At 58.4% G+C, this 12,525-nt stretch overlaps 7 protein-coding genes across 7 annotated transcripts; 5 read left to right on the top strand and 2 right to left on the bottom strand.

The window, feature by feature from the left end:
• Window positions 1-114: 114 nt before the first annotated feature.
• On the top strand, window positions 115-754 carry EHS24_005863 (uncharacterized protein; the record flags this gene model as incomplete). The annotated part of the gene is made up of 3 exons (XM_028621339.1): window positions 115-360; window positions 413-607; window positions 668-754. The coding sequence occupies 3 exons, from the start codon at window positions 115-117 to the stop codon at window positions 752-754; spliced, it is 528 nt and encodes a 175-aa protein (XP_028477791.1).
• A 217-nt stretch (window positions 755-971) lies between these two features.
• Window positions 972-1,917, top strand: SCO1 (Cu-binding protein; the record flags this gene model as incomplete). The annotated part of the gene is made up of 3 exons (XM_028621338.1): window positions 972-1,166; window positions 1,210-1,306; window positions 1,346-1,917. 3 exons carry the CDS (start codon window positions 972-974, stop codon window positions 1,915-1,917), a joined length of 864 nt encoding a protein of 287 aa, XP_028477790.1.
• Window positions 1,918-2,319: 402 nt separating this feature from the next.
• Window positions 2,320-3,544, bottom strand: EHS24_005861 (uncharacterized protein; the record flags this gene model as incomplete). The annotated part of the gene is made up of 4 exons (XM_028621337.1): window positions 2,320-2,417; window positions 2,476-2,645; window positions 2,704-3,036; window positions 3,081-3,544. 4 exons carry the CDS (start codon window positions 3,542-3,544, stop codon window positions 2,320-2,322), a joined length of 1,065 nt encoding a protein of 354 aa, XP_028477789.1.
• Window positions 3,545-5,200: 1,656 nt separating this feature from the next.
• EHS24_005860 (uncharacterized protein) lies at window positions 5,201-5,977 on the top strand (the record flags this gene model as incomplete). Its single annotated transcript, XM_028621336.1, has 2 exons — window positions 5,201-5,242; window positions 5,318-5,977. 2 exons carry the CDS (start codon window positions 5,201-5,203, stop codon window positions 5,975-5,977), a joined length of 702 nt encoding a protein of 233 aa, XP_028477788.1.
• Window positions 5,978-6,495: 518 nt separating this feature from the next.
• On the top strand, window positions 6,496-7,378 carry EHS24_005859 (uncharacterized protein; the record flags this gene model as incomplete). The annotated part of the gene is made up of 2 exons (XM_028621335.1): window positions 6,496-6,716; window positions 6,760-7,378. 2 exons carry the CDS (start codon window positions 6,496-6,498, stop codon window positions 7,376-7,378), a joined length of 840 nt encoding a protein of 279 aa, XP_028477787.1.
• A 1,086-nt stretch (window positions 7,379-8,464) lies between these two features.
• On the top strand, window positions 8,465-9,575 carry EHS24_005858 (uncharacterized protein; the record flags this gene model as incomplete). Its single annotated transcript, XM_028621334.1, has 5 exons — window positions 8,465-8,614; window positions 8,722-8,871; window positions 8,914-9,313; window positions 9,353-9,413; window positions 9,461-9,575. The coding sequence occupies 5 exons, from the start codon at window positions 8,465-8,467 to the stop codon at window positions 9,573-9,575; spliced, it is 876 nt and encodes a 291-aa protein (XP_028477786.1).
• A 607-nt stretch (window positions 9,576-10,182) lies between these two features.
• EHS24_005857 (uncharacterized protein) lies at window positions 10,183-11,557 on the bottom strand (the record flags this gene model as incomplete). The annotated part of the gene is made up of 4 exons (XM_028621333.1): window positions 10,183-10,754; window positions 10,807-11,184; window positions 11,247-11,290; window positions 11,352-11,557. 4 exons carry the CDS (start codon window positions 11,555-11,557, stop codon window positions 10,183-10,185), a joined length of 1,200 nt encoding a protein of 399 aa, XP_028477785.1.
• Window positions 11,558-12,525: the final 968 nt, after the last annotated feature.

Here is a 12,525-nt window from a genome sequence, read left to right as displayed (position 1 = left end):
CAGAGCGCGTCAGAGCGCGTCAGAACCTCGCCCCGCAGATGGCCACACGGCAAAAGTACAAACACACACATTCAGAAACGACGAGCGTACTTCGTCCTTTTCTTCACCCACACCATGTCCTGGGCCACCTGGGAAATCCGCTTCTCCAACTCTCGTCGGCTCCCCTACTTCTACGACGCGCTTGCCAAGGAGTCGTTGTGGGAGATGCCGGCTGGCATGACAGACGCCGTCGCGCGTACTCTCCCCGGCGCCCATTATCTCCCTCCCAACACCGGCACCGTCCGTCCACCTGGACATATCCGTGCAAGCCACATTCTCTCCAAGCACGCAAACTCGAGACGGACAAGCAGCTGGCGCCAGGTGGGTTGGGAGGACAAGGGGAACAGTTGGACTGGACGCTCACACTCTGCAGGACAAGATTACACGCCCCGCTCCCGAGGCGCGTGCTGCCATCCAGTCGCACATTGATCGCCTCAAGAATCTGCCCGCCAACCAACTCGCGGCCGAGTTTGCGCAGATTGCTTCGACCGAGAGTGACTGCTCCAGCGCACGCAAAGGTGGCGACCTTGGATGGTTTGGCAAGGGCCAGATGCAAAGGACGTTTGAGGTGAGGTTTATGGGACGATGGGCGACGGCGATAGGGCGCACCAGCTGACGGCGTCATTAGGAGGCGGCCTATGCGCTGCAACCTGGCGAGCTCAGTCCCCTTGTCGAGACGGATTCTGGCATCCATGTCATTCTTCGTACCGGATAAGAGATGGTGTATGTGTCTAGGAGTATTATATTAGCCCGCCCGTACCAATTGTGTAATAGTTGTGAGAGAGAAGGAAAGCAGTTGACGATGGCAGTCCCAACATTGCACGTACACCGTGGGAAACCTCGACTCATTCCGAACCGTGTTGCTCTGTCGGAATCGCTCGGTGTTCTGAAATCTTGGATTCTCCCCTTCCACAACCATCCACTCGTCCACAATGTCTCTTCGCACCTGCCTCAACACTGCAGTGCGCGGAACCGCCCTTGCGCGCACTCCCGTTGGTGCCCGCCCGGCTGCTCGTGCTACCCCGGTCGTCCGCCAGCGCCTTGGTCAGCCGTCGTTCCGCCGGTTCGTGAGCGACGACGGCTCGAACAAGGCCGCGAGCGCTGCCCGTGACCGTGCTGCTGTTGGCGTGAGTTATCTACACCGTGCTATACCTAGTGCTGACGTTTTAGACTTCTACATGGAAGGCCGCTAGCGTCTTCCTCATCACGGGTGTTGGACTGTACTACTACATGACCACTGAGAAGGCCAAGGTGGAGGAGCGTCGTCGTGAGTAAGCTGTCCCTGACCCTCTTGCTAACGTCCCAGGCAAGGAGCTCGAGAACAAGTCGGTCGGCCGCCCGAACATTGGTGGCCCCTTTGACCTCGTTGACCAGCACGGCAAGCCGTTCACCCACGAGGACCTCCTCGGCACCTGGAACCTGATTTACTTTGGCTTCACCAACTGCCCCGACATTTGTCCCGAGGAGCTGGACAAGATGGCCATTGTCGTCGACCAGATCGACAAGGAGAAGGGTCCCATCATTACTCCCGTCTTTGTCTCTGTCGACCCTGCGCGTGACAACGTCGCCGCCGTCAAGAGCTACGTTGACGAGTTCCACCCCCGCCTCATCGGCCTGACTGGCGAATATGACAACGTCAAGCGCGCGTGCAAGTCGTACCGCGTCTACTTCTCCACCCCTCCCGATGCCAAGGCCAGCGACGACTACCTCGTCGACCACAGCATCTTCTTCTACCTCATGGACCCCCTGGGCCAGTTTGTCGACGCCTTTGGCAAGAACACCACGTCCGACGAGGTGACCGCCAAGGTCCGCGAGGCAGTGGGCAAGTGGGAGGCTGCTGGCGGCAACAAGGCCGCTGGCGTGCCCGAGAAGAACTAGAGAGGCTATCTCGATGGCGCCTTGTACGTAAAACAATCAACTGTATGCATCACTCTTCACAGGACGAGTGCAGGTGGCCGGGGTCTACCCCGAGGCGAATGAGGGCGGAGGAGGAGGCCTGGCGTGCTCATTTCGCATGACGAGTAACATCCCGCTGCCGCGCTGGTCCCATCTCTGCTAACCTTGCCCATATTCCTACACCACTGCAAGCCAATCTTACTTCTAACCTTGCCCCTTCCTACACCACGGCTTCAAACCAACAAGGAGGTAACATAAAACAATCAAGTGTCAAACACCTGACGAAATGAACAGTACGGATGTTGGCGCAGCGCAGCTGCACCCCTTTCAAGAGTCGTAAAACGTTCAATAGATGACGAGCAAATCCTGTCCAGGACGATACGCCTAGCAGTCCTTGCGGTTGTTGATGGATCCACGCTCGTAGCCGTACTGGTTTTGCAGCCAGCCGTTGAGGGTCTGCTCCATGTAGTCGAGGTTCTGCTCTGTTTTGAGTCAGCCAACAGGAAGAACTAAACCCGCAGCAAGCAACATGACACTCACGGGCAAAGCAGCCCCAGGTGTTGGCCTTCTCGTAAACGTCGCCCCTGGTCATGCCCTTCTCCCATCCGTTGTAGGCGCCCATGCCGAGGAGGACGGAGCCGCCGTTGGCGTCGATGCGGTCACGGAGGTAGTAGACGCCGCGGTCAATGTTGAAGTCGACGTCGTAGCAGCTGGGTGTGGGTTAGCTTCATTGCAGTGTGCGCCACGCAGCTACTGTACTGTACTCACTCGCCGTTGGGGGCACCGTCGCAGTTGGAGCCAAGCAGCTGCATCATACCGGCCTCGCCGCCGCCGCCAGTAAGCTCGGGCTGGCAGGTCGACTCCTGCATGGCAATGGCGGCGATCATGATGGGCGGAATGTTGTACTTGCCCGACGCGGCGTAAAACTTGTCAAAGTAGGGAGCACAGGGAGCGTAGATGCCGTCGGCGGCCAGGTCCTGGTACTTGATCTGGTCAAAGGTGAGGAAGGGAGGGTTCCATCCGTTGTCGTCGATGCCACAGTTGAACCACCACTGCTGGCCGTTGGGGTGGTCGGCGTCGGGCTGGTTGTCACCGCAGGGGCTGGAGGGTCAGTGAACTGCGAAACAGACCTGTTTTGGACGTACCCGGTAGTGTAGAGAAGACCGCTGTTGCTGTTGGGGAGTGCAGCAAGGTTGTTGTTGACCGGGGTGCTCTCAGCCTCCTGCTCGGCAGAGGCGGAGGTGGTAGGCTGCTCGGTGGTGTCGGCGGCCTGGCTGTCACCCTCGGTCTGGGCCTCGTCCTCAGAGCCAGTGGTGGTGGTGGACTCCTCGGTGGGGGTGGACTCCTCAGCGGGGGTGGTAGACTCCTCAGCGGGGGTGGCAGACTCCTCAGTGGGAGCGGGAGCGGCGGCACTGGCCTCCGTGGCGGCCGGGCGGACACGGCACTGGCCACGACGCCTCGAGCGAGACTGGGCAGAGCCGATGGCACGCGGCGCGTTGCCGCGGTGGGCGTTCGAGCGGGCAAGCGCCGAGTCGTGGTTTGGGGACACAGCAGCGAGGGCAAGAGCCGGAAGGAGAGTGAGGAGGGCGATGGTGTTGGCAGCGACCATGGTGAGAGACGGTGGGTCGTGGGGGAGTAGAGGTAATGAGGTCGAGGGGGAAGTTGTACACTGGCGTCGTCAAGAGCCAGGCGAGTGTGGTAAGGAGCGTGAGGTGAACAAAGAGTGACTGAACGATACTTGGTGAGAGACGGGGGGGGGCACGTAGTTGTTTAAGAAGAGGTGAGTATGGTGTAGGCCAGGTGCTGCGTTTGGGGTCAGTGCGCGGGTCAGACGAATGAGACAGGTTGGCCTTGGCCTGGCAGGGAGAGGACTGGTACAACGCGCCTCGTATCCGCATGTTTGGGATGCTCGGCACACAGCGCAGTACACCGTGACGAGCAAGGGGATGCAAGCCTCAATGCTGGGCGCTGGGGGTTCAGTAGGCAGAAGAGGTGAGCAACGTGAATGCCGGGCGGTAGGGAATGGATCGGTGCCAAGAGCCAAGAAGACGCGGTACGCGGAAGCTACGCGCTCCATGTTGCCCTGTTTTGGTACACCCCGGCGCGTCCGGTGGCCTGCCAAGTCTGCCCAGTGTCCCCCATATTGAGGAACAACCCCCCCCCCCCCCCCCCCCCCCCCCCGATTCGAGAAACATTAGCATCACAGAGTAAATGGTCAGAGGAAGAAGACTGTACAGACGTATGCATGTCCTTGCACAGCTGCCCTGCTGGGCACGTAAACAACCTTGATATTCAGAAGGGCCTCAAAATGTGTGGTCAATTTGCCGAGCGACGGGTGTACTTACAATACCTTGTTCGTGTTAGGTTGAGCACTTTAGGGGGTTTGCATTCCTGCTCCATGATGCTGGTGGCAACGCTGGCATTAGGTATCTGAATGCCGCTGGTAGCTCGTGCCAGTTCAACAGACGTGGAGGCGCCGGGGTGCGTCATTGCCGATTGGAGCGGCCACCGCCACCCCCACGTCGCTCAATGGACCGCGCTCTCGAGCCCCCCCGTCTTTCTCCCCAAGCCCAGTCCAAGACGAGCTTTTGAATATGGCTGTCATCGACGCCTACAGTCAAGAAACGGGCCGTCAAAGTCATAGAATCGGGGCATCATACACTTGCAACTTTGCCGAGTGGCAAGCTGCAGACACAGAGTCAACAAAAAAAGGGTAAACCGGTGCGGGACATTTGAAACGCCTCTACGCCGTTTCATCGCTGGCCGCTGGCCGCTGGCCTTGCATCTCCTGCATGCCGCTACCACAGCCAGTCTGTCACCTCCTGTGGTCGCTTCTGCAGACGACGGAATGGTTTAGGCATACGTACTGAGAGGTCTATTGTGGGAGGCACTACTGCGCTTAGATGGCAGCATACAGAGCATACAGATGCAGAGAAACACTGGGCCGGCGCGGGAGTATATTTGCCACCACCGCGCCAGCCACGTCCACGGGATGGCGCTGGGCGCTGGACGCGCCGTTTCGGGCAGCGTTGACATGGCCCGCCGGGCAGAAGTGCAGAGATCCAGAGAGCTGCAGACAGCTGCAAAGACCTACAGAGATTGCAGAGAGAAGTGCAGAGAGACTGGTAGAAGCATCGCACGTGCTTCCAAGCTGCGGGGCACCTTCAGGTACTTCAAGGCGGACAGGGATTGATGACGGTGGACGCGTCTCTTCCCCTCTTCCCTCTCCAACAACCCGTCACTCAATACCCACACTTCATTCAGAATGCCTCCTGCTATGGCGACCCTTCCATGGAGACTCTCTCGAGTGCAGTGGCATTGAGCACGCCAAATTTCACAGCCGTTGGAGCCAAGGCGACTTCGCTCTCCAGTCCTCTGACAGGGTGGTGGTCTTTCATGTCCCGGCCATTCTAGTCCTGTACCACCTGTGCGTCCAGCCCGAAGCTATCGAGGAACATGGAGAGCAACACTGACCAGCAGTGCACCATTCCGCGACGTCTCAAGCGTGACAAACCCTGGCGAGCGGCGCACCGTGTCGTTGTCGGACCCATGTTTCGAGAATGCAAGCACGATCCAACTCTTCCTCGACTTTGTCACCGAGGGCCGCCTTCCCAACGTCGGCCGCGACCTCACTGGCGTCAGCGACCTCTGTCGTCTGCTCATGAAGTATGAATCCAAGGCTGCGCTCGGAAAACTGCTGGTCGACGTCGAGAGGCGGCTCTTAGCGCGCACCGTGTCCGCGTTGGCAGTGTTCGTCATCGGCGCCGTTGTCGACAACGAAGACCTCTGTCTTTTGACATTCCAGCACGACACTTGGACAACCGCTCCCACCGATGAGCTTGACGAAAAGAAGATCTTTGTCACAGGCTTTACACTCGATCCGTCCAAGGCGCCATACACGCACATGAGTGACACTCCTACGGCGTATTGGTGGGCTCTCACTCGTTCATGGGATCCCACTCGAGCGCGCACGGGTCAGAACAACGTCGGTTTTGTGGAAGGCACCAAGTTCTCCAAGCTGCTCGCCATCGCGAAGAAGTGAGCCGGTTCACTCTTCAATGTGTGAATTGGTATCCCAGGAAGACCCTCTCGTGAGTGACGCTGTGTTTTCTTATTGGCTTCTTCGAGTGCGGCGGTCCTGACTCATCCACAGCCGTGCTGTAATATACGGAGTACCCAGCTGATGATATGATATGGATGTACTATACCACGTCCTTGAACACCTTCCAGGCTAGTGTGGACTACCCGGGGAGCATGTGACAGACATGTGCAGCATGCGTTTGGCTAGTGAACCCGAGAGCTGTTCTCCTGCGATGTCCCCTCGTTGGCTTGTCACTGCGCTCACTGCAGGGGATTCCTATACACAAGCCTTCCTTCTACGTTTCAGAGAATTCGTGATGGAGTTTGGCTGCACGTGATGCTGCTCTGGCTTCTCAGAGTGTGTGGACACCCAGATTCTGCTTCCCATGTGTGTGTGTGTCTGTGTCTTAGATCGAAATCCGCCATCACCCACCATCAACATGACTGCCATCCGGACCAGACCCTCTTGCCACCCATCCGATGTCCATTCGCACCTCATCCTTCTCAGCCATGACTATCTCCAGCACGACCAGCAGTCAGAACATGGAGTCAAGCGGTCGCCAGATGAACAGCAAAGGCAATCCGCTTGCGGACGAAGACGAGATCCAGGACGACCCCGTGTTCACCCAGGGCGACTTTACCGTGATCACCGCTGACCATGTACGCTTTCGAGTGCCAAGCTTCCACCTCCTCAGCTCTAGGTTGGGTCCTTTGCGTTTGAACATCTCGCTGATTCAGTGACAGCTCCGTCTTCCGAGACCTGGTATCTGCCGGCGGCGACCAAGACAAGACCATCACCTTTGTGGACCCCGAGCTGGAGAGCGCAGCGACGTTCCGCCAGTACCTCGCCCTTGTCATTGACGGGCGAGTCAAGAGCTTTGACAAGGAACTCGAGGGTCTCCGGCAACTGGTCCTCTTCCTCGCAAAGTGGGATTGCAACCCGCCTACGCGTATCATCCTGCTGGACATCCGGGAGCAGCTGCGCTTGGGCACCGTCCACCCCATCAAGGCGTTTACGGTGGGTGCGGCAGCTGACGACCCCACCACCTGTGCACTTGCCCTCGAGACCATCACGTGGGCGTGGAACGCTGGGCCCGAGGACGAGTTGGCCGGCGGCACGACCAAGGCCTTGTCCACACACCCGCTGCACATGCCTTACAACCTCTGGTCGCTCATCCCGCCAAGTTACATGTGGGCTCTAGCACGGGCCTGGGGGAAGTGTGGTGGAGGCGGTGCTGGTGTCCAGACCGACAAGGATCTAGACAAGCTCGGCAGTCTGTCTGCCGAGTTTATGCGTCTCCTGGAGCTGGCCAAGAAGGGAGAGCGGTCGCGAGCTCACGAGGGTAGAGGCCAGCAGCCGTAAAAGTCAGGTATTTCGCGTGGACAGATCCGAGATGATGTGCCCAAGATCTAGAGAGAACCATGATTTGCTTCTGAGTAATAATACGGTTCGCAATATGCATCAGCTTCCTGTGGGTTGACGCACCAGTCGTCAAGCAGCCGACACGGTCGCCGGCCAACGTGCGGAGAGGAGCAGATGAGTGTTTGAATGGGTGTTGGCTGCCGGCTGTGTGACCGTACCCGGTTACGCTGGCATTCGGCCATTCAGACAGAGTACAGAGTGGAGGGCGAAACATGTTTTTAATCTAGTTGTAGCTCTTCAGAACAAAGATGGAACCTCGTACTGTACAACTGTTGATGTGCAGGGCAACGTCAATGTTGACGACTGGAAGAATCCTGGGGGCGTCATACAGGGCATCAAAGCCACAGCCGCGGTAGACGAGGAGCTCTCGGATCTTGGGTTTTGGCGGCTGTTGGTTTTTGGGTGCCACAAGAGGTAGCCGCCAACGACGTGGTACGTGACACCGACCACAGATCACAGACGTCGAGGCGCGTGAAGCCGCACAATAGTACGTGAGAATCGCTGTGCTTGGCTAACCTTGGCCAGTCTGATCCATCTGGCCTCTGGGGGGGAACGTTCTGGGGACCGGCTGTTGAGCACGGCTGTCCTGTTGTTTGGGGCGTGTGATTTTTAATAACAATTTTATTCTTTCTTCTTATTTTGTGTCCAGCCGCGCGGCCCACGCCCAGAGCGCGCGTCGCCCGATCGCCCACCGCGCCCAGAGTCCAGTCACCCATCCCCAGGTGTGCGCACACACATGCGCCCCTCTCCCCCCTCAAGCGCATATAAACCATCAGAGCCCCCCAATGTTCTTGCATTCTCGTTCTCTCATTCTCCCATTCTCTCTCATTCCATTCGTTTTCTCTTCCCTCCTTTCTCCTCCCTCGTCCCATCCACCATCCATCCATCCTCCTCTCCCCCACACACTCTCTTTACCTCACGCCTTTTTGTCACGAACACACATCCACCTCCTTTGAGTCACCCACCATCCTTCACGACCACCACTCCCTCGCTCCCCGCTTGGCCCCACCACAAGACATCCCCACCATGCTCCGTTACGCCGTAACCCTCTTCGCCGCTATCAGTCTCCTTGCCCAGTCGGTGGCCGCCGAGTACGCCTTCACTGGCTGTGTTGGCCCACTTGGTCTTCCCGTGGGCTCGTTCATGGCGGGCTTTGTCGACCAAAACACATGCCTTGTAAGTTGCCACCGTTTGCCACCTTCCCTACCCGCCTTCCCTCGAGCCCCTTGACTGCCTTCTCCCCGTTCCTTTCCGGGCCTAGAGCACACGCTGACTTTACACAGACCACCAGCTGCTATGGCTATCGCTTCGCGTACATCCACGGGGACTCTGGTGCCTGCTGGTGCCACAACTCCCAACCTGCCGCCCTCTCCCAGGTCCCTGCCAATGGCATCGGCTTCCAGCAATGCGTTCCTGGAACTGGTTCCTACGCCGTGAGTACGCCAACATTGACACATGTCTGACCTTATCTGCAGACATTCGACCGTCCCACCTCTTTTGACTGGGACGGCTGCTACAGCAGCTTGGCACCCCCCGTCAACTTTATCACGGGCACCGCCATTGGCCCGGCCGCTTGCTTCCTCATGTGCGCGTCTTACATTAGCGCTGTGATGGAGGCGGTCCCGCTCAACCCCCTCTACGACTGCCTTTGCACAAGCGATCCACTCACCGGCCTCGTTGCCAGCAACTGTGCCTCGACACCACCCTCCGTTTTCATCTACTCCCACTCAGCCGGTGCGGCCGCCTCCGCCCTCCCTCGCCGCCGTAACGAACTTGCCCTCGACGAGTCCTACTGCCCCATCGGTCAAGACGCGTGCCAAATTTCGTCCGACCCTGCTTTGGGCTATGAGTGCCTCGCTACCTCGACCGAGCTTGGTGAGTGAATGAGTGACTAGACGGTGCTGACTGGAACAGAGTCCTGTGGCGGCTGCCGCTTCGGAACCTACGGTAACACCTCGACTAGTATTGGTATCGAGTAAGTATTACCCACCTATCCTTGCAGAAGCCGACTGACATGTCCAGCTGCACCAGCATCCCCGGCGTCTCGTCCAAGAGCGTTGCCTGTGAGGGAGGCTTCTGTGTCACCAAGCGCTGCCGCAAGGGCGTTCACCTTTCTCCCTCTGGCGAGTGCATCTAGGTGCCTGCTCTCCACGGACCTTCCTACATACGAACCTTGACGAGCCTGGTTTAATAGTCGATGTAAATACATGGATTGAATTCGTTTTGCTGCTCTTTGAGGGGAGTTGGAATCAGCCATACTGGCGTTTGAGGGATGTACATATGGTCAAGAGCAACTGCTGGCAACCACAGCTTGTACTAACCGACAGGCGAGTGGAACCACAGTGAATTTGTGTCGAAAAGTTGGAAAACACTGAGTGGCAGGGCCGTTCGCGGCCCCTAGTGATACTACCCCTTTGTAGCCAGTCGCCACTGGCCCCGCACATGAATATGGGTACCACAACGGCGACGATTGAGAATTGGCAACCATTGCCGAGACGTCGAGCGCACCCCAATTGATGGTGGTCGCTTCTGTCCAACGACCGCCACTTTTGTCCGCCACAAGTTACGTACACATGCTCCACTTTGTTGGGACTGCCAGTTTGCGTGGGCGGTGGATACTGAGAGTTGCGTCTGCTCATGCTGCAAATCCGAATGCATCCCCTCGACATTTGATTGATGCATAACCTTGCAAGATATGTAGGTTCTTCCAACAGCAGCATGCATTTCAATCACACTGCGCGTTCTTATGGCTCTGCCTTCCAAATATCATCGGCAATGGCACGCACAAGTTTGAGCTTGTCCACCATACCGTCCCAAGTGATGGCATTGCCCTCCTCGTGGCTCGCAAACCCACACTGGGGCGAGACCGAGAGACGCTGCAGCGCCTGGTCGGGGGTCTCCCCCGAGCCCTTGGCCATGTGCTGGGCGGCCTCGCGGACGCGCTTGACCATGGCGTCCTTGTCCTCCATGGTGTTGAACTTTGACGATACCACGCCCAGCACAACCCGCTTGTGCGCCGGCAACTGCTGGAGCGGCTCGAACCCGCCGGCGCGCTCAGTGTCGTACTCGAGGTAGTAGGTGTGGAAGCACAGTTTCTGGAACAGCAACGTGGCGATGCGGTCGTAGCCGCCCTCGCTGAAGTGGCGCGAGCCCTTAAAGTTGCCACGACAGATATGGAGACCGAAATGGATCTTGTCGGCGTGCGAGCTGAAGCAGTCGTTGTAGTGCGCAATGTACGTGTCGAGGAGCTCGTCGAGGGTGGTCTTGTTGTCCTTGTCGGCGGCCCACCCGTCGATCATGGCCTGCGAGCAGAAGTCTGGAAACGGTCAGCTTTGTGGACGAACACGGTGGTATCTGTCCTTCCTCACAGGCAAAGTTTGGGTCGTCAATCTGGATGTTACGCACGCCAGCGTCGTACAGAATGTCCAGCTCGGCACGGTACGCCGCGGCAATGTCGGCAAAGTACTCCTTGTCGCTCGAGTAGACGTCGGCAGGGTACGCGTTACCCTCCTTGAACCGCAGGTGGTACCAGACGGGCGAGATCATGGTGAGCTTGGCCTCGCGTCCATTCTTGGCCGCCTGGTCGCGCGTGTAGCTCCACTCCTTGATCAGGCTCGACTTGCCAGTGTGCTTGATCTTGCCGTCACAGATACACGTCCATCCCCAGCCGCCCATCTCGTGAAAGACGGACACGTCCGGGACGTAGTCGCGGAACATGGAGACATGGGCGTTGTCAATCTCCTTGACTGCGAGTGTCAGGGAGTTACATGGCTGAGAGGTGCCTGCCAGACCGCTCGAGAAGACTCACAACCATCCAGCTCCTCAAAGAACGTGCCCCAGAACATTCCACGCCTGCCCGACGCATTAGCTTGTTGTGCACATACTTCTCCCTTGTGAGCTGCGCACGACATACCGGTACTCGCCGTCAGTGCAGGCATGGAACCCAAGGTCGGCCTGCATCTTGACAGCCTCGGCGACAGCCTTGTCCGAAATGGGGTCGAGCTGCGCCTCGCTCATCTTGCCATTCTCAAACTCCTCGCGAGCGACGAGAAGCTCCTTAGGACGCAGGAGGGACCCGAGGTGCTCGGCGCGGAAGGGAGCTTTGACCGGGACGGACATGGTGTGGTGTACGCGTTGGTGAGAAAGTGGGTGGTATAGAGGTCGCGTTGGGCGTTGGGCGATGGTCTTAAACGTGCCAGCACGACCGGCGTACACACAAATGTGAGCCGAGGGCGGCCGCTACACCGCACTCACCGTCGCCTGCCCGACTGGGCCATATCCTCTCACGCCTGCGCAGCGCACGCCAGGCGAGTGCACCGTGTCCCAGACGTGCAGCGCTCGTAACAGACGACCGAGAAGCCGAGCGAGCTGCCGGCGACAGGTGGGCAGCGAGATCAACGCGTCACGGGATCTTGACGGCCGCTGGTTGCCGAATATCCGACTATTCACCGAACCAGGTCCGGCGCCAGTGCCGCCGGCATGCAGAAGGTGCCGCAGTTGGATCCACCGACTCTGTGCATCAGCGCAAAAGTAGAAAGACGCATGAACTCCTTGTGCTTGTGAGAAGGGAGAGAGTTGATCAGGAGATTGCGTGTGTCAAAGTGGTCTTCAAATTCCACCGCCTTGCCGCTGCTGGCGGTTGCTTTGGCCGGCTCATGGAGCCCAAATGAGGCCTCGCGGCCGCTGAGATGATGCCACAGTGACCCTTCGGCCGCCCAGTGGCACTCAAAGCCAGCTAAGCAGTATTGTTGCAGGTGGGCCATTGGCTCCGCAATAGCGCAAAGCTACATCCAAAGCTTGCCCATCGGCCGCACAATAATGGCGCAAAATGGAATGAAAATCGGTGCGAAATGTTACCCGCGTCCGCGTTGGTCATCAGCCGCGCATGGCGCAAAACTAGTCAGAAGAGAGAGCGAGGTAGGGGACACACTCCTTAGCCATATACCTGCCGGCCGGCCTCGTCAGCTATACGGAGACACCGAGACGAGACGCACAGCGTGCTCGTCGGCGGCCGGTTGGGAGTCGGCCGCTAATCTCCCACTTCCCTACATTTACTGGCTTCAGCGGTGTTGCTCTTGCCCTCAGCG

Source organism: Apiotrichum porosum (assembly GCF_003942205.1).
Source record: "Apiotrichum porosum strain DSM 27194 chromosome Unknown scaffold_3, whole genome shotgun sequence".
In the NCBI taxonomy this organism is placed as follows: Eukaryota; Fungi; Basidiomycota; class Tremellomycetes; order Trichosporonales; family Trichosporonaceae; genus Apiotrichum; species Apiotrichum porosum.
The sequence above is the reverse complement of the archived record's forward strand: the minus strand, read 5'-3'. Positions and strand labels throughout refer to the sequence as shown.